Source organism: Trachemys scripta, chromosome 1, assembly GCF_013100865.1.
Source record: "Trachemys scripta elegans isolate TJP31775 chromosome 1, CAS_Tse_1.0, whole genome shotgun sequence".
In the NCBI taxonomy this organism is placed as follows: domain Eukaryota; kingdom Metazoa; phylum Chordata; order Testudines; family Emydidae; genus Trachemys; species Trachemys scripta.
Window position 1 is genome coordinate 268,029,718 of NC_048298.1, and position 20,353 is coordinate 268,050,070.

At 36.8% G+C, this 20,353-nt stretch overlaps 1 protein-coding gene across 18 annotated transcripts in view; it reads right to left on the reverse strand.

The window, feature by feature from the left end:
* Positions 1 to 20,353, reverse strand: part of LMO7 (LIM domain 7) — an 88,277-nt gene that overhangs the window by 36,921 nt on the left and 31,003 nt on the right. For 7 of the 18 annotated variants that reach the window (XM_034758330.1, XM_034758324.1, XM_034758325.1 and 4 more), the window contains exons 2-13: positions 15,734 to 15,764; positions 15,193 to 15,306; positions 14,496 to 14,694; positions 11,932 to 12,184; positions 11,229 to 11,528; positions 10,605 to 10,898; positions 10,148 to 10,282; positions 9,024 to 9,743; positions 7,488 to 7,517; positions 4,025 to 4,142; positions 2,102 to 2,244; positions 206 to 656 (exon numbers count right to left, since the gene is read on the reverse strand). In XM_034758330.1, the coding sequence (XP_034614221.1) occupies positions 206 to 656; positions 2,102 to 2,244; positions 4,025 to 4,142; positions 7,488 to 7,517; positions 9,024 to 9,743; positions 10,148 to 10,282; positions 10,605 to 10,898; positions 11,229 to 11,528; positions 11,932 to 12,146 (2,406 nt within the window). In that variant the 5' untranslated portion in view covers positions 12,147 to 12,184; positions 14,496 to 14,694; positions 15,193 to 15,306; positions 15,734 to 15,764. The remainder of the gene's footprint in view (positions 1 to 205; positions 657 to 2,101; positions 2,245 to 4,024; positions 4,143 to 7,487; positions 7,518 to 9,023; positions 9,744 to 10,147; positions 10,283 to 10,604; positions 10,899 to 11,228; positions 11,529 to 11,931; positions 12,185 to 14,495; positions 14,695 to 15,192; positions 15,307 to 15,733; positions 15,765 to 20,353) is intronic. The other 11 variants (XM_034758334.1, XM_034758335.1, XM_034758328.1 and 8 more) reach the window with 6 other exon arrangements.

Sequence of the window (20,353 nt, forward strand, 5' to 3'; positions counted from 1 at the left end):
AGGAAGCAGATCATTGTTTTAAGTACATAATCAACAACAATTGTTTAGGAAACTGACAGAATTATTTGCTCCATTATTAATACCTCCTTTGTTAAACAGGGGCAGGAAATTTAAAACTAAATGCATGAAAAGGTTAAAACGGCTATTGGGTTAACGATTCAAGATAGTAACATTCACAAACACGAAGAAATTGAAGGAGTTTTACCGTAAATGATCTGGGAAGTGATGAGATTCCTCTTGAGTGGACACCAAAAGGTCTTGGTGTAACCACAGATGTTAACCTAGAGGTATCAGTTTTCTGGTAATTTCTGGGGAGAGAAGCTGAAACCTGAGCTGACCCCATTTGTGCATTCACTGAAGGGTAAGTAGACAAAGGGACTGAGCTCTGTTCTTCTAATAGGCTTTTAGATGGAATTTGAGTTTCAACTGTTGCATAGATCTCTGGCTTTTGAGAATTCTCTTTGTCAATTTGTGCAGCATATGATTTTTCATTCTTCTTAAAGCTGTAAGAGGCATCTTTTTCAACAAGGTAATCTTTTGCTACTGATGGTCTGGAAGGATGTTTTTCTTCACTAAATACATCATCTGATGAATGCATTCGCCTGCGTTCACTTTTTTGCTGGATGTCCCGGTAGGATCCTTGATCTCTGTTCTCCCTAAGGAGACAGAGAACTTATTAACATACCAAAGGAGTGACCAGAAGGATACATGGACTTTAAGAAGTCTTTCAGCTATGAAATGATCAAAGCAAAGACTGAACAAACTATGAAAGTCTTCCTGTTTAAATGAAAATGAATCTACCTCTAATCAAAAATTCAAATTCTCTCTTTCCACATATTAAAATGACTAATGTTATAAACTATTACGCCAAGAATGACCTTTTCCCTGAGAAAGCAATACAACTAGTTCACATAAAAATGCTTGGAAGGCTAGGTTTTCATTTTTAGGGATTTTTTTTACATATTATTTTATTTATGTTTTGGATGTTAGGCAAGGGGTGGATGCCTAGTTAGATCTGGTAGGGTGGAGGACTTTGAAAAGTGCAAGCCAAACTCTATAGTTCTACTGGTCTAGCTACTGTATTAGAATGGTATACCAATTTATAGAGAACATATTTTAGACATTTGCTAGTGCTTAGGTGGAGGCTTGGTTCCTTGCCACATACATTTCGTTACACTGTGAAATGAGACAAAAATATTATTTAGAAAACAGTTTTTAAAAGTTTTGGTAAAATTGCTATTAAATATGAGCATCTGTTTTTATTTCTAGGATAGAAATGACATCTTGTTCAATAACAACAATGGAAATTAAAAGTTACTGACTCAAAATATTATATTTATGTTTTAAAAGGATCCTTTAAATTTGGTTTGTAAGTGTATGCAGCATATACCTAAACACAGATCCCATTGATTTAAAAATGGATGACAGTGCATTTATAAAGCCACCACCTATAGGGCAAATGGTGGTGTAATCAATTTACTTTCTACTTATTTTGAGAGACGTCTTAAAAATATTTACAGTCTTCTCATTCTGTAAATACCAGAAGGATTCATATAGCAACAGCATTGGGGAAAGTTCAAGTGAAATTTTAATCCTGCGGTTTTGCAATATAAACAAAAGCCCTGGCTATGTTTACTCATAAATGGATAAAAAAGAATGTCAGTTGCAATATTAATGCAAAGAAAAATACACAACCATAGTAAATCAGACAAACAAGATTATTCATTCTAGACCATTGTTTTTAGACCTGTTTAAAATATACTATTAAAGTGAATTAAGTTTGATTTCAAAGCAAAATTTATTCCTACGGTGTTTCATTCTGTAAGTTACATTTTACTTTCTTTATAGTGGAAGTTAAAGCAAGTTAGTAGTTTACTAGTACCTGCCTTTCAGTTGTTTAGATTTCTGCATTATATAAATGGACCCAAAGGTCAGTAAAGAGTAGCTTTATCAAAATATATTCTTCAAAAAAATGTGTACTGAGTTAGTTCTATTTCATATATTAGCACAATTAATGCTAGTTAAAGCTTCTCTAAGATTACAGTGAACACACATGCTCAAATGTAAGTAGTGCATACAACATCTCCATTAGGTGCATTACCTGTCCTGCTGCATTTCTTTCAGTGACTTGGTATTTATTTCAGAATTCTCAGAGGCTTTCCTTTCGATTTCTTCTCTCTCCTCCTTTTTCTTTTGCAAATCTGAAGTGAAACTTTTTCGACGATTTTTCCATTTTGCTAGATCCTAAAACAAATCACATTAATGTATGCAGATCTGATTTTCTAGAGATCTTTAACAATTACTGAGACTACCCTATTGCACTGCTAAGTCTGCTCATTCCAACTGGATACCAGTGTGTCCTAATTTTGCTTTATAAAGCCTGTTTGTCTGCACCAAGGCTAGAGTCTCATGTGTCTTCCTGCAAAATCTGACCCAAATGTTTCTGACCTAAATGTTTCCGAGACAGACTGTGTTTGTATTTTTCAGGTAAGGTGACCTGCCGCCTATTGTTAAGTAAGGGTAACAATTGCAATTTTACACCATAAAGAAAAAGGTGCAGTTTTCCTTTTAACTTCTTTCCAGTCACCTCTAATATTTATCTAAAACGGAACAGCAATGCTTAACTGGATATTAAATTGAAGTGAGTGAGTGAGTGTAAAATACAGAAAAGTAAAGCAACATCTGAATGGATTCATGTAGGTACTTGAGTATATACCCGCCTTAAATCCTAAATGGAAACTGAAGTATCAACCTATTTTATATTTTGCTCATATTCTAAAATCACAATGCAGTTTAGCAGTAAGCTGTGTCTGCCCCATAAAATTCCAGAACTAGTTTAAGCAGAAGTACTGAATGTTTAGAACCAAGATGTATTAACTAAGCAATGTTGAAAGCTTGCTCAGTGTCCAGTGCTTATTAACACCAACCCCTCACTTCTATAATCATTACATTTCAACATTTGAAGGAAAAAATTGAGGTTTTGATATGCCCCAATGGATGGATAGATGATTAAAAATGCTTATCTCAAAGCTGGGATATTAGTTTTCATGGTAAATTTAAAAAAAGACATTTTTTCCACGGGAGAAAAACTTAAAAAAAAAAAATGGGAAAGGGGAAACACATGGGATTTTTTCCGAATGACTAAACATTCAAACATAAAATCATCCAAATAGCTTTACAATTTCATTGAATGCGACTTTATATGCTAAATTACTGCACTTAAAAACACACATTCTGCCTCTCATTAGATTTCACAATATCAGTAGTTTGGCGCTCCCCCCACAACACATAGATGTTTGGTTTTGTTCTGCTAATCTGATATGCAGACTTTTTTTGTACCCCTTCCTATGAAACTAATTTATAAGATTACTGTACTGCAATACATTGTCTGTTTATTAGTATTTAAAGACATTTATGCTTGCCATTACATTAACAAAAAAAGAGAAGCAAATAAGTGGTAAAATGACACTGTGCTAATTATAGTGCCTTATCTTTCATTGTCCTGCACATAAATTGGGCCTGAAGCTGTTTTTTATTTTTTTTTCTACTCTTTAAAAGCTATCATACAGATAAATCTTCCTCTGCAGAGTTGATCAAACAAACAGATAATGCAGAAGTATTAAGGATTTACATTTATACATCCAGATAATCAACAAATGTTTAAATTGATCATTTACAACCCAATCCTGTGACATGCTGACACCCAGGACCAGCTCCAGGGTTTTTGCCACCCCAAGCAGTCCCCCTCCCCCCCAAAAAGCCACGATCGCGATCTGCGGCACTTCCGCGGCAATTCAGCAGGAGGTCCTTCACTCTGAGTGGGAGCGAGGGACCCTCCGCCAAATTGCCGCCTAATAGCTGGACGTGCCACCCCTCTCCGGAGTGGCCGCCCCAAGCACCTGCTTGCTAAGCTGGTGCCGGCCCTGCTGACACCCAATGCCCTTTGGCTTGAGTGAAAAGTGACACTGGATTACAGAACTGGGCCCTTAGTGGGCATTTAGGGGGAACAGAATGGAACACTCACATCTTGCCACTGTTGATCTTGTTCCTGTAGCTTGGATTTTATTTTCTGTAGCTCTTCGTAACGAACCTGGCGCAGCACTTGGGCCTCATCTACACTGACATCATTCAAAGACTTACTCCTAGGACCAAAAACATTGTTTTGCTTAATGTAGTCTTCGCCAATATTTATGCAAAGGGATTTATATTACTATAACTTGAGCTGTCCTATCATACATTTTTAAACAGAATAGGAAAAACATACACTAGCTATTTTTCAGTATCCTGTATGCAGTGGTGCCAACACAAACATCAGTGACAGCATCATTGGTCAAACATGAATAGGAAAAGTGAGAATCTGCTCGTATGGTCTCCTAGCAGCTTTACACTGATCATTCAAACTGCACTTTTCTGCTCTTGAACTTTCTCCCTCTGTTCAGATTTTTTAACTCTCCGCATGTGTTCAAAATCTCATGATGGATCGTCTCTGCCTCCTTCAACTAAAACTTTTCTTCTCACCTAATCCCACCCTTCCTGCATTCATAATTCCATTAATCTGCTGTTCCTCAGGCTCATAAGTTCAGTATCATTTTCAAGTTTCTCTTCTCCCCTTCCCCTCCATCCATCTCCAGGTGTTCACAAAATGTTGCCACCTCTCCCGCAAAACTGATTTCTAAAAGACCGCTCCATTTTCACTACCGAAAAAGCTGGTTTCTGCTATGGTTCTCGTTTGCCCAGGCCACTATCAAATTCTACCTCAGTCTCCCCGACTGTTCTCTTGAATTTAACATCGAACAGCTAAAATAACCTTATTCTCACTCTGTTCTCACCATGCAACCCTTCTCCCCCAGTACGTTCACTGTCTCCCTCTCTCCCCTTTTTCCTAGTTCCTCAACACTGGCTTCTTCCACCCTGCTTTCCATGTCTGACTTCCACGTCCGTACTACTGTCTCATCTGCTCCTGCCCTACCTTTATTCCCCCATTTAATATTACAACTTATGATTCACTTACTATAGAATAGGATTCACATTAATTTGTTAGTCCTACACCTTTCTTTTCTTGCCCCCACTCATTCATTGTCTATCCCATGCTTTATATTTGCCTAAATTGTAATCTCTTTGGGGTATGGACAGTGTCTTTGTTTAATCTTTCTAAAATGCTATGCAACAGCAAGATTCTATATTGCATATTTAAAAGGGACAGTCATCTTTAAAAAAATTACTTCTCCCATTCAGAACAAAATCCTATAGGTCTGTGAGGTCTTCATATCCTTTATCCTCTTTAATACTACCTGGGTTCCGAAGGCCTCTGCTAAACCCCCAAATCCATCAAGTTTCCTTGTAGCCTGACTTCAGGTTTGGCCATCTCATGGAGAGAGTGCATTATAATTTTCTCCCTGCCGTTTCTGAACATTTTAAAACCTCTTCTGGATTGGCCATGGATGTACCTTTGGAGTGACATGGGACCCTCCCTTCCCATCACAGTGCTTCAGCTGATTGCCTGAGGTGTGCTCCCACCCAACCAGCTCAGGGAGCAAAGTGACTGAAGAAGGAATCAATCATATGATGACCTGAATGACAGTGAATGGCCACTAGACCACCAGACCAATAGAACATATTAAATGCTCCTGAAAGGGAGGAATTAACAGTATTCACTTAAACCAGTTATAACATGAAAAGGTATTGTACAAGTTTCACCTATTTTTTGCCAAAATCAGTCAGTCAGTCTTGATCTGTTCCTCCAAACTTGGGCATATCTCAAGCAGACATGAGCTGTACAAAATTATGTGGTGGTTTTGTGATGCATGCAACTAGGGATTAGGAAGAGGCTAAACTGAGTTTCAGTGGCAACCTAAGACTTTGGACTCTGCTCTTCAGAATGTAAAAGGTAGATCACTCAGTTATTGTCCCTTTTTTTTTTTAAATGGGAAGCATGCCAATTCTAGCAACAATACCATGGTTACTACCTCAGGCACTATTTGTTTGCTTAGTTTTCTGTCCTGTCCTTGTTTTTATCATTCATTTTTACGTTAGTCACAGAAATTGTTTTTGTATTACAATAAACCTGTATCAAAGCACCAAAAGTGTTCAAGACTGGTTGAGGGAATGTACACTAATTATGATGAACTGCTTTTCCCTCTCTGGTTTTTCTATATTCTCCTTGAACAAGATAGAAAATGTAAATAATTTAAACGTATGTACTTGATTAAAACCTACTTATAAAAAGTGTGTTAATTTGTATGTAAACATCAAAAACCTATCCAATGGATATAACCTCATATTCTTCCTCCTCTGAATATGTAGCAGAGCTCCCTCTGGGACCAGTTTTCACTCCTTGCTGATTTTGGCAATATTTAACCAATTATAAATAAAACTTTCATACAACTATTTCAGATTTTTGGTTCATTTCTAAAGATCATGGTCAAAAAGTGCAGAGATTTCAAAAGGGAAAGCTAGAAAAAATTAGTAAAGCATGCAAAAAGCAAACATTCATGCATATGCAAATCTACAAAGCACATTCAGGCAAAAATCAGTGAAGCACTCCTCTTCTCCCACTCCTCTTCCCAACACACACATATTGTAAGCCAAGTAAAAAGCAAAACTTAAATGACAAAATTGTGCTTTAATACGTATTGCTGCAGTAGAACATGGAGTAAGTTTACACTTAGTATTCAGTCACCTAGCATTGGATAAATAGTCAATAAATTATACAATATCCAGAAAGCCCAACCTCTCTAGTGGAAACTACACCCTTAAATAACCTTGAAAGGAAAAGCTACCCTCACTTGCCTATCTATTTTTATTTTAAGATGCCCTCATTTTAAGGTGGATTTTTGGTACAATCTTTGACAAAGGCTATTAACCTCAGATGCAGAAACATGATATCCAAAATAATAGGAAATGCTATGCTAAATTAATTTCACAATAATTTAAGATGCTCTTGATTTTCTTCTCTCTCTCATTCTAAGTGATTTATTCCACACATTTGGACCTTGGCCAGTTGAGATGTCTTCCTATACTTTCTTATCGGGATAAACAGATATTTAAATTCACATCAACTTCAGTATTCTTGCCCATATCCTCCATTAAAGAAGAAGAAATATTTACTAGTTTTACTCTAGATTTGTTAAACCTCTAAAAACCCAATTTGAATATGGGGGGGAGGGGATGGGGAAACCACACATAAGTTTCAGCAAGAGTGAAATTTCACAGCTAATTTCAAAAAGCCTGACAACAGCAGCCATTGCAATTTATTTACTATATATGCAATACTTTATGCCACAATGAGCTTCTATCAGAAGCATAGCTATTGTGTTTTTGATAACTTATGAAAATTACTCAAGTACAGAACTACAGAGCAGCATGCACATGGTGCTTTGAGCAAGAGTTTTTAGCTGTTATACATGCATAAAAATTACTGGGAAAGTTTAATAAGATGCACAAAACAAATGGTATGGTGAAATTTTCTATTTTTTTCATAAACTTACCCATCCTCATCAGAAAGCTTTTGAAACAGTCTGAGAAATCAGAAAACCAAAAGAAATTCATTTCAGGGTTTTACTTTATATGTAAGAGAACATTAAGAAGTTTGATGTGGAAGCATTTTGACTAAAGTGATGGGAGAACATCAAAAGATCAGGAGTTACAGGCTTGGATCAGTACCTCAAAGTTCAGATGCAAGTCAGAAACTTACCAGAAACCATGTATTCTGGAAGTCAAGCTTAAAAATCTCACAATACAAAAAGGTCCCTATCACAATTCCTAGTATTTTCAGTTTTGGAAATCATGCATGAACAGTCTAATAGTCATTACTCATTGCCTCTTCCAGTGCTAACACCAGGAAAGTGCAGACAAAAAATGACGACTATTTTGAACTGAGTCCTAAGACAAAGTTTGGTTCCGAAAGGTTATATTTTTGTTCAAATTAATTTCCGCATTCCTAATGTAACAAATGGAATGAATGAACAGAATGCCAAAAATGCATTCAGCTTAACACATTAAGATGCAGAACCAGATGCATTCAATATGATGCACTGAGTTATTTTAAAATTTTTAAAAAATTACGTAGAGAAGACTGAGCATAAATAGAATTTTTATTGAGTGAAATAGCCTTAGAAGTCAATTATATTCAGGTGTTTTGGAAATACTTTTAACGAAATGCAAGGTTTGTTTAGCTGTGTTAAGCTTCAAAATTAATGACATACACAATATTAGCTGGAACATAAAATTGTATCAGTCATGAAATAAGGATGCTGAATGAGAAAAATTGCAACTTGCAATTCCGTATTTTCAGTGATAAAGACGACTTGAAAAACCCACTCTCCCTGAGTGAGCACAGGGTTTGAAAGAGGGCTGAGCAGGAGTTAAAACCGAGAGCAGATAGGACAGCTCTGAGTGAGCCAGGCAAGGAGTTGAGCATTAAATGGTGACCGATTTGATCTGAAAAAAAAGGGAAGAATTGACTGGAGAAAGGAAGATGGGCTAGAGGAAGTTAAATGTATACACACCCCCTTTTGGGGGGAGGAAGGATGCTTTTTAGGGTCATGGTGGCACAGGCATTTTTCACCTAGTATAGTACCCTTAGAGCTGTGGGCAAGTGAGCCTTGGGAATTTTTTCAAACCTAGCTCATAAGCAGTATTAACAGAGCTGCTATTCCCTAAGATCCTGCAATAAAGTATACAGATAATTTAGGAATGTTTGTACATTGGTGTTAAGAAATGATTTATTGGCTTCCAAGGTCTCTTGAGTAATTGCTCATATTCCTGCTCAGTCATGGAAAGATGCATGTTACCTTCAGTCTCAAATTATACAATGTACATTACTAGTAGTGATCGAATAATCTAAACCATGTTGAAAATACGGTATTGCCCTGTCATAAGCTTTTCCATGACTACACAAAATAAATACATTGCAGTTTCACACTGCATGCATGATTCCATTCAGTACAAGATGATGCTTTCCTTAATGGGAACATTTCAAATACTCAGACACAAGCACTCTCCACACAGGGACATAACCTGACCTCTCAACCATCTGGCGTTTCTTGTGTCTAACTTTGCTGGCCTCTCTGATAGCCTCCCATTTTTTCCAGTCTTCTTCGCTGCATGGACCTGGAGTAAAACTGACTGGCTGCAGAACACTTCCTACTTTCCAAGACTCAATCTTGCGAGTCAGCATATCATCCTTCTTCTGCTGCAAAGAGGGTGATAAGACTCTACCACCATTTTTTTCATCTTCTGTTGTGATAGTCTTGTCAAGTAAACAAAGAAATTTGGATTGGATTTCTGGTGGGAGGCTCCAAGGATCAGGAAAGAGTGCAGGATGGTATTTGTCAGGAGCACCTGATAAAGGCACCCCTTTTTTCTGTGTTTGTACTTTACGAACAGTCATGTCATCTTTTTCTAAGTCTGGAATAACAGGTTGGCCTTCTCTGGGTTGCAGAATTATTTCACCCTCTAGAAGAGGTTCTTGCTCAGAGGATTTTCTAAAGTATTCAAAAGCTTGGAGAGCAATTGGATTAATGTGGAAAGCCCCAGTCTTCCGAACAAACAAATCGTCATTTTCCAAGTCTGGATATAGGTCTCCATTCATAGTTTCCCTCTGGTTGCATCCTGGTGTAAAAAAAATATTCTTTCTGCATGTTATGACCCTAGGGCCAGAAGTAGGATCAATTTTGGTCTTCATTTCAGAAGACAAGTAGTCATCAGAGTATTTTTGGAGGGTCTGAAGTAATGAAAACTGACTGAAGCATATAAAACAAACAAAAAAAAGGGAAGGTAGAATATCATTAATTGCCAGAAGACTCAGACTGCAGACAAAAAGTATTCAGAGGAGCATTTGTTTTAGAATTGGAATATTCTGAGAAGCACACATACAATTCAATATTTGCTATAATGCAGCATATATCCACCCCTCTAAAATGATAGTACAGCATATTAACTTTGGTGGAAACAGCAAGTTCGCATGCTCATACACAAAGCCAACGATCCTTTACAGTTTGTTATGCCTGCCAGTAAACTAGCAACTTGTGACTAAGTACGGAGATAACAGTAACATCACGTTGCACTTTTAAATCACTCAACTGTTGCATTACTAGTAGTTTCCCTTGATGCAGCAAGAGTGTATAGTTCATGCAATTATATCAACCTGGGTTGATCAGAGGCATATGTGATTTCCCCTTCTGCAATTTGGGACAATGATTTCCCCACATAATCAGCAGTCAGTTTGGCATTGCTTTGTTTATTGGCTGAATCTTCATCCTCAGAATCAGACTTCTTTCTACTGTAGAGTAGCATGAGGAATGGAAAAGAGGGGAAGTTAAGAAATATTTAGAGTAATTATGGACCAAAGCACAAAAAGATAGAGGTGCAATTGTCTATTGTAGATAATACATCAGTTTATTTCCCTGCAAAAACCTCTGTTTGAGCAACAAACACCACACACAAAAAAGCCAGCTGTTAAACTTTAAAGAAACAGCCAGTGGAGTTGAGGAAAAAAAAAAAAAAAAAAACAGGCCAAAAAAAGGTTTCTTGATGCATTTAAAGCTACAGTGCACTCAAATGTGTGCATACATGAGATGTAAGAGGAGCATGCACACACAAACCTGAATCCCTGAAGCTCCTTATACCATGGTTTGGAAGAGGATCCTTTTTTAACGTTTTTCCAATGCAATTCTTCTTCTGGAGTCCAAAACTTAGGTAGAAACTTGTCAAAAGAAACCATTGGGTTTGAAACTGCAGAGTTCAGTTTGCGAACATAGAGATCATCTTTTTCAATGTTTGGGATGCCTACTGCCTTTTCTTCCTCATCATCAGAATAGCCGGAGAATTTTGAAGAAATGTTAACTTTTGGCTTGCTTTCCTCTTTAGGGTCCAAATGCCTCTGCCTCTTCTGGTTGCTGTTCAAAATATCCAATCAATTAAGGATACTATAGGAGCAACTTTACAAAATATGCAAGAGACATGCTTTTTGGCTCAAAAGTTCAAATTTGTGAATGAAGCAAATTAGTTTTCAATTCCATTACTGCAGCACTAGAACAAAGTTAAGTGGTTATAACAGCATCTTATTTCATCTGATAAAAAGAAAGGAATTTGACTACAAAGAACGTAGTAATTTATCAGCAGCGTTAAACAAATGCTGATTAGAAAGGTTTGCTTTTTGATGCAGTTATTTATGGATTGCAATTTTGGTAGTACAATAATTTGGATCTAGGATTAGTATCTCTGACCTCATCGGTTCAAGCACAGCAGCTAATGGACCAGCTGGGTAATTTTGTTGCAAACAAGATTTAGAAGAGTCCTTGTGCAAGATGTAAAGATGTCCAGGTGCAGCGGAACTCACAGAGCTCTTTTTTATTAAGAATCTACGTTTTGCTAAATCATCCATAACCACGTCAGGCAATCTTCTTTCATCTTCTGAATCAGAGCCACTTTCATACTCATAGATCATCTGCAGGGAAGCTGGATTTGTAAACCCACATTCTGCTCTGCTATTCTGACAGGAAGCTAAAGGATTCTTTCCTCGTCCACTGAGATTGACCAAAACAGGAACAAAGTGAAGACAGTGAAATCACCTAGGTCATGATGAAGCCCCAAAAATGGCTAATAATCTCAAGTGTGTACATTTACAAATTGGACAGCAGAGATTAGTAACAACAAAATTTGGATAAGCTTTAACCAACAAGGTTAAACATATGCTCCAGTCGCTTTAATTCTGCATTTTAAGATCATATAAATTCCCACTGTTAAAGTTTTATCCATGTCACAATGTTATTTATCAACCAGCTATGCAAAGAAACAATGATTTTTATTTTGTAAATCTCAAATACTTTACTTTTAATTACAGTAAGGGCAGCTTCTCTTGCTTTAATGAATAAGTCTGTTCCATTTGCCATAAATCAAGTTTGCTCTATTTAGATACCACCCTAGTACCTTGAAAACGTTCCATCTGGCTCAGTGAAGACAGGACTTGCCCAGCTTCTTCTGTTGTCCTCATTCTTCTCTATCCTTTTTCTCCTGAGCGGTGCTGGCATATATGATGCCTGTTTAGTTTTGCTGGGTAAGAACCGATTGAACTCTGTAGTGGGTTTTGGTTCAACCACTGCAATCCTGCGATATGACATGTTATCTTTGCCAGAATCATGCATTTTGTAAGGGAGTTCAGAGTCCGTGTCACTTTCACAACCTTAAAAAAAAGCCAAAAGCACACAGTTTATCCTCCAGATTTTATTCTGAATAAAACCTAAAATAAAATAAACAAAAATAAAGTTGATTGAGCTATGTATTTTCAGAAGTCTCACCTGAAAACATGCAAAGTTACTAACATGAAAATAGCAGAGGTATTTTTAGAAGTGCATCCTGAAGCTTTGATAGGATGCATTAGGTTGAAATTGGTTTACATACTAGTGTTAGAATGTAATGAATGTTATACTGTCCCCATTTGAGGCTGAAAGCAAAGTGCTAATCTCCAGAACTAAACTTTATTTTAAAGTTGTGTATTTGCCATTCAAATTAGTCAAAAAGACTGTTAGCACATTTCATGTACTACTGAGAAATTTAATATACTTTTGATTAATGAGATGTCATTAGATTAACACACAACTCCAAAGAGATTGGTTGAGGCCAGAAAAATCTATGAAACCTTGACCAAGTAGCTCATACAATTTACACATTTGATTTTGTAAATTGTTACTGTTTAAGCAGATCTGCAAACTTGGACAACTATAAAATCAATTTTACTTTACTTTTGAAATTTAAAAGCATTCAACTACAGGAGATATGCCACATTCAAAAATATTTGAAGGAATTTGATTTAACAATCTTTGCTCTTGGCAATTTTGTTCATAAAAACTAGAAAGCCAAAATGAAATTACATCTATTTTCAAACTGGGATGAAAACCTTTTAAAGTATTTCACTTCAATGCTGGTTTATGAGGGAATGTGAAAAAAAAAATTAGTGATCTGATTTATGCCTACAAAAAGAACAAGGTAGAAGAGACTTGTAGTTAAAAGGTCTGTCTAAAGAACTTTAAATAATCTTACATAAAGTGTTGAAATATACAAGCAAAGGAGAACAGGATGTGTTAAGTATGAAACTAAGCTTCATTTCTCATCTTCCTGGCTGTTAGTGATTTAAGTCCCACATTTAGGGTACATCTACATTGGAGCTGGAGGTATAATTTCCTTCTGGTGAAGATGTACATGTGCTACCTTTGGCCAAGCTGTGAAAAACAGCAGTGTAGCTACTGCGGCAAGGGTAGTGGTTTGACTACACTGCTATTTTTGGTGTGCTAGCTCAATCAAAGCTAGCACATATACATCTATCTGAGCTGGAAAATTACCTCTCTAGCTGTAAATGTGCTAGAATGCCCTTAGATAAGTATTATATTATGCATGTGTTACATCATTTGTAAACTGCATAATTAGACTTTTCATCTGCTATTCTCAACGTGCTTTACAAAGCATTTCTATCCCCATTTTCTAAATGAAGCAACAAGCCCAGAAAAGCAAAGTGACTTGCCAAGAGTAAACAACAAATCAGTGGTAATGTCCAGTGCTCTAGCCACTGGAACAATGAATACACAGTAGAATAGCCTTAACTTAATATGTAGAATAATGCACATATTTTACACCTTTAGTTGTTCGGAGGTTTTACAATAAGACATAGGCATTCCAGTTCTTCACAGAAAGCAATCTCATGTAGCATCTCCTTTGAAACTAGACATACCCATGGAGATTCTAAAATCTGAAAACCATCATTAGTGCTGGCTGAAAAATGTTAGGTATGTATTAATTAAAATAAATAGAAGACACTTTATTTTTCAGTTTGGGTTATGATGTTGAAAGTTTTTGGAAAAAATGAAAATTTTCCACGAAGGATTTTTATTGATCAAAAAGTTTCAAATCAAAATTTTTGGCAAGCACTATTAGTCATAGAAGTTTCTGGTGATCAGGGAATAACGTACAGATTATCATCTTAGCCAAAAGGCCTGTACGTTATTCCCTGATCACCAGAAACTTCTACGCCTAAACGCTGTACCGTATACGGTTTTTTTTTTTTTTTTAAGCATCACTATTAGTCATGCCGTTCAACAGAAAGGTCAATCCCGCTTCCCACCAAAGCAGTGTGGGATAGGAGAAAAACCTGATGATAGGCAAGTGGTCAGCAGCCAAAACCCTACACTTTCCTCCCCACAATTTAAAAACGATCAAAAGGGAGGACAGTGGGGCAAAAGTCCCAAAGAGTCCAACTGGAGACACATTTGTGCGACCAGATTATTTGTTTTCAGCCAGCTGCTAGTCAATAACTCTTCATGCAAAAACATCCTGATATGGCACCCAATCCTACTGCAGCAGCCTCTGACATGGAGCTGCCTTTGAAATCAGTAGGAATTTAACATGTTGAGCAACTGCAATATTAGGTCCATACACTTTCTTCCCCCAACCTGTCTCTGACAAGCCATAAATTAACAGAGAACCCTAATAAGCAAAAATACCTTCACTGCCACCCTTCAAGGTTATATCTGATGAAAAGCTTGTGGAGGATCTTGAACCAAAGGAGTCCAGGCTATCGAAAGAATCGTCTCTTTTATGGCTAGTGGAAGGTGAAAATGCTTCTCCACGGTCAATGTACCAAATATCACCGTACCCACTGTCCCTGCCACTGCTTTTCAGACTGCTAGATTCTTCGAGGGCCTAAAGGAATAAGTTATTTTTTGTTTTGAGAAGTTATTTTTTTCAACAATTTAAGAAGCAGGTAGTATTTTACATAATGCAATACACAATTTTAACTGCACCCTGAAGCTCAGACAAACATATTTTAAGAATCTCAAATAAATATACAGAAGCTAGGACAGGGAAACCCAATTCAATGCTTTAAGTTTAATTTTACTCTGGTTCAAAAAGAAGAAAATTAGGTTATCTCAAATAAATGAGTGAAGATGGAGTCTACAATTCACTATTAAACTGGTAGTAGAAGAACCCAAATATGCTTGACGTATCTTAAGCACATTAGAAAAAAAATGTGAGGAGAAATATCTGCCATCTTTCTACAAGAAAAATATAATTAAACCCCAAAGAGATGTTCGGAGTTGACATCTCTAATGCATGGCATATGGCAAACTATGCAGCATACATTTAATACTCAGCCTTACAAAAGTACATAGCAACTACTATTCCATCTGAATTTCTTACCCTGGTCAGAGCTTGTCCTAGTAATTTCTCAAATGCTTTAAGGTTAAGGTGTGGACCATTGTAACCAGACTTGTTTTGTGCTTTCCTTCCCAGCCAGTATAATGTAATCAAAACCTAAAACCAAAAAGACAAATTGAGAAGTTCATTAGTTAACTATTAAACAGCATGCCAGTGCAAAAATGTTTGAACACAAACTGCTATGGTTGTTTTCAGGTTTTCCATAAAGTGTAAAATTTTTTTTTTTTTTTTTTTTGCACATATGCACCAGGCTGTCTCAATCCAAATCAGCTGAACAGTTACCACTGTGCTCCATCCAGATGTGTCAGTGAGCGCATATTTAATTATTACTGTTTCTAATTAATGCTTTTAGTAAAGTAAACCAGGAAGAGACACACTAAGGTAGTATTAATGTACACCAGACACATGAACAGCTGAAGACTAAGCTAAGAATGACAACAGCATGACTAGAGAAGTTTTTAAAATAGTCAACTGGAGTAAGTGTGAAATAATTTCAGAAAGCATTAAGGTAAACATGTCTTACGTTTTTGAGTCTTCTATTGGTCTCCTCTTGCCTGCAAAGGAGAAAAAAAAAGAATCTCAGTATTTCTGACTAGAACACCCAATACCATTTTAATCTGAAATAACGTAGTCATTAAAAGTCAGAGCTATGGTTTCTTAAGCCCAGTTAAAAGTTGCCATGAAATATGGATAATTTGATTCTTTAAAAAAAAATTACAATTATGTACTACTTCAGCCGCTATGTATAAGAACAAAGCTGAAGGCATAAACAGTGGTCTGAGGTTTTAGACCATTCTCTCTGTAAAAGAGAACGTGTCCTTCATTATAAACAGTATTTCTGACTTTAGGGGAAAACCACACCAAAGCAAAAATCTGAATGGTTTTGTATTATAACTTTTGCTGGGAAACTGAAATCTTTAGCTAAAGTGGCAAACAGCCTAATGCTCCTGGGGATAAACTCCCTGTTAATCTGGAAGATCTATAGGTCTCTCTGGTTCCATCTGCAGAATGCAACTTTGAGGTATTTTTGGTGTATATTTTCCAAAATATTTGCCTCTGAGCCGCAACCATGCATAGCAAGTTTCTGCCAAGAAAGAATTTTTCAGAAACTTGAGCAACTGAAACTGGAAACATCTGGAGAAGGCCATACTTCAGAGAATGCACTTGAAGTGTACACGCAGTAATACTAGTGAACCTGTTTTAAAACTGCTTGCTTGTAGTGCTTTGGTGTGTAAATCAAGGTGTACTTTCAGGGGTTCTGCTCCTCCAATAAATTTTTTAGGAGGAAAATTAGGAGAAACTCCTCTACCTCTGGGGATGCTCTCCAAGTCTCCATATAAGATTATATAGTTTCAGTAATAGATACTTCAGGTGAGGAAGAAATCCTATAGTGGACAAATATGAAGTAATCTGCTTATAGGGGAAATTTCTTCCAAAATCCCTTCAGTCAGGGACTACAAGGGCTTATATCCCTTATGAAAACATTTTATCCTATCTAATGTAATTGTTGGCCGGAGACTGGGATTTTTCCCCTTTTCTTCTTGGCCCCAGGGAGGCTTCTATCCTCATCAATTTCAACTGTAATATCTCTCCCGTCCTTTACCGCATACATACATAACTTTGTATCACTGACAAATCACTTAATAGATATTTTGACCTAAGTCCTTGCCATGTCTGCTTTTTGTCAGGATTTGTTTATAAGATCTCCCAAAATCTTACTGATTTTGTTCAAACCAGTTTGGTTCCACCTTGGTTCAGGTGGAACTTTTCCCTTCTGTACAAATATGCTCCTTTCTCCAAAACATTCCACATGCCTAATAAATTTAAAACACCTATCCATTCACACATCCATTCCCCAAGGTTCCCGGTCTTGATGGCCCTACAAGCAGAATTCAAACCAAAAGCTACCCTGGGAACACCAATTTAAGCCTTTTTGAGAGTAATCCAGGACCGCTCACACCTTCCTGTATTACTGGTACCAATATATACCATGACAACAGAAGCTTTGTCTAAGATATCTCAATTTTGTTTTCAATTTCAGATAGAGATGCAGTATATTTTCAGTATGTTTTATACTCTTGGGGTCCCAGTGGATCCTTTGCTGCTTCACTCGAAGTGGGGCCTTACAATGCATGTTTTCCATTTATACTAGACAAGGGCTCTACAATCTTTTTGCCAAGATGTAGATTTCACTTCAGTATTTCTGCTCTGGAAACCATCAGGGTGGATGGCTAATGTGCTCCACTTGGAAACAGGAAGGTGTCCTGATAAGCCTTCAGAAACTTCTGATAAAGCAGAGAATATGAAAACCCACTTTCTGAGTATGGTGAGCCACTATGAGCATATAATTCCTATGGTCTCAACTGCATCAGTTCTGAGTCCAACCCAAAAAGTGTTAACTTTATAAGATCTAAGAACTATTTATTAAGACGCCATGATCTCTATTTTCCATTGCAACCATTGAAGTCAATTCGGGTGTCCTGCCTGATAAAAACTAAAGTTTTGTTTTCTGGGATTGGCAGCCAGGTGTACAGTTAAAGGCCCTACCCTTTAAGGATGCCACAGCATATTTCTGGGGCTCAAGTCACAGATGTTTTTTTTCAGTCATGCTTTTCAAAGAATATTATAGTGTTTACTTCTGGTTTTCATTTGTTTTGGTGGATTGCTTCAGGCCAATTATTTTGAAATAGGAAAACATTCAGCTACTTTGGGATGTTTTAATAATCATTATAGAACATCTGTGTAGGTTAACTAAATATTCTATAACACTTAAAGCAATACAAATTCTGGAGATCTACTTTTACACCTAAAAAGTCAATGAGTTTAGCTTAGCCCAGAAGAAAATGCATGAAAATCCCAGGAAAACTTAGTTTAATGAGGTGAAATTGCCTTAGGTTTGCTGCTCTAATGAAATAGGAAAGTCAAGGAGTTGTTCAGACCTATCCAGTAGTTTTTCTATCACTCTGTGCTGGCACTTGCATCACTTCTCTGCTTCCTCTAATTTGAATTACTAGCAACTGGTACTTTCGAGCAGCCTGCTACAATGGATGCAGCAGGAAGGCAGGGAAAAATAACCTCTCAACCGCAGTATGATAGCCGCCTCCTCATTTAAATACCACCCAAAGACACAAAGTCCAGAAATAAAACCTATGAGAAATTATTAAAGAATTTGTTAAATTATCTCCCTAGACTGTTTCTGGTTCTTCCAGGGTGTCTCACATTTTTATGTTCTCTCTTCTGTATTGTAAATTCTCTGGTGCAGGTGGTACTTCATATTTGTATTTTGCACCGTGCAGCAACATTATGGGCAACTAGCAAAAACTACTTCTTTTTAAAATGGCTAGCAACCTAGCTTGCCACAACCTGCCAACATCCTAACATGACAAAGGAAGTATCAAAGTCCTGAAGGAATTCTCCAGCAATATGGTGTACATGTTTACAAAGAGACATTGTTCAAAGTGCCTGTATCAATGCTGGAGTAACAATAGTAATAGAAATAGGTATCCAAAACCTTGAATTTTAGTAAAATGTAAACTATTAAAGCAGCCTATGAAATCTTGGTAAAAGCGCCAATATCACCATGTTACTGAACGGAATTAACAATGCAACAAGTCAATCATCACTTAAGAACTTCAGAGCTGCTGCTCAATGGTTATTCTACCTGACGGAATCAACACGAATGTAACTCGGATTCACCCACTCCAAAAAGCACTTGTTATTATCAATTGAAGTATTAAAAAAACCCTCCTACACGAATATAGTAGCCAAAGTATAAAATCCACAAACAATTTTATAATTAATACTTGATACATTTCATTTAAACATACTGATGGAAAAGATTATATCCATTTGGTATGGACTTATTGTGAATTGCGGAAAAACTACTAAGAGTGCTGGTGTTTTTTCCAGGTCTGTATCAAATTATACAAGTGTGAAATTTTAATTCAGCTGCTATTAATGAAAGTGTGGAATAAATAGCAGCACTCTTCAAGTTAACATTACATTTAGTTTTCTTTAATAAAGCACTCCTATTGAAATGTTAGTGTAATACAGTGTTAATCATCATAGGCTGGATTTTGCCTTTAGTATAGACCTGAGTTAGGGTGGAGCATATGAAGTCTTAGGCACAATATCTCCTAGAATTCACTAACACTTGGGCCAGAAGAAGGACTTTATGACATCTTTTTTGGGGTGCCACACTTCTCAGCCTCATTGCCCCACATGGCTAGCCAGCTTTGTGGCCAGTGCATGGGACAGAATAGCTCTGCCTAGTCTCCACCCACTTGTTCCTATCTGACATGCAGCCTCTGTTCTTTGAACTTAGCTCTCCGTAGTTCTAATGCAGCCAATTAAGGTTCACCTCTACTCTTCCATGCAGCCCCATAAGGGTTACCCACAATTTAGCTCTGAACAAGTTTTCCTTAACTTTCCATTCTCCTATACTGTGTTTGATGGAATTAGAAAAAGGACAGTACAATGATTTTGACACTGTAGCTTTTCAATCACTTAACATTCTTGGATAATTATAACCTCCTCTTGAATGTGAAGATAGAGTACTCAAGTACATATGCAGCCCTGATTTAACAAACACTTGTCTCCTGTAGGCAATCCAAGGAATTTAAGTGGTAAATTAATTGCTGCAGCAAACAGAATTCACAGTATCTTAATCAATGCAAACAAACTCTATTACATTTAAATTTGTAACTAGGCTGCTCCTTTGCTCACTAAGAACACAATGACACAACCCAAGGCTGCAGCTATGAGATATTTGTAATAGTCATGCTGTGACAAATACATGTTACTATGACTTGCTATAAGCCATCCAAATCACTAGTAATATCATTTTGCTAATGTAAATTATTGAAGTTTCAATTTATAGGACTGCCTGATGTCATTGTCAAACATTACTTCCTTCCTGTTCCCAAACATTTTAATAGCAAATAGCACTAACTGTTAAAGCTCTCGGAGCTAAGCAACAGTAGCTATTGATTAGAGTGGTTAAGATGTGTGAAGATTCTGTGAAAACAAAAATAGTTATTTAAAACAAAAATTACTGTATCTTCAATATGTACACTATCTCATGAGGTTCTCCTTACAGTTACTCATATGAAGAAAGAACTGTATCAGCTATATTTAAAATTGA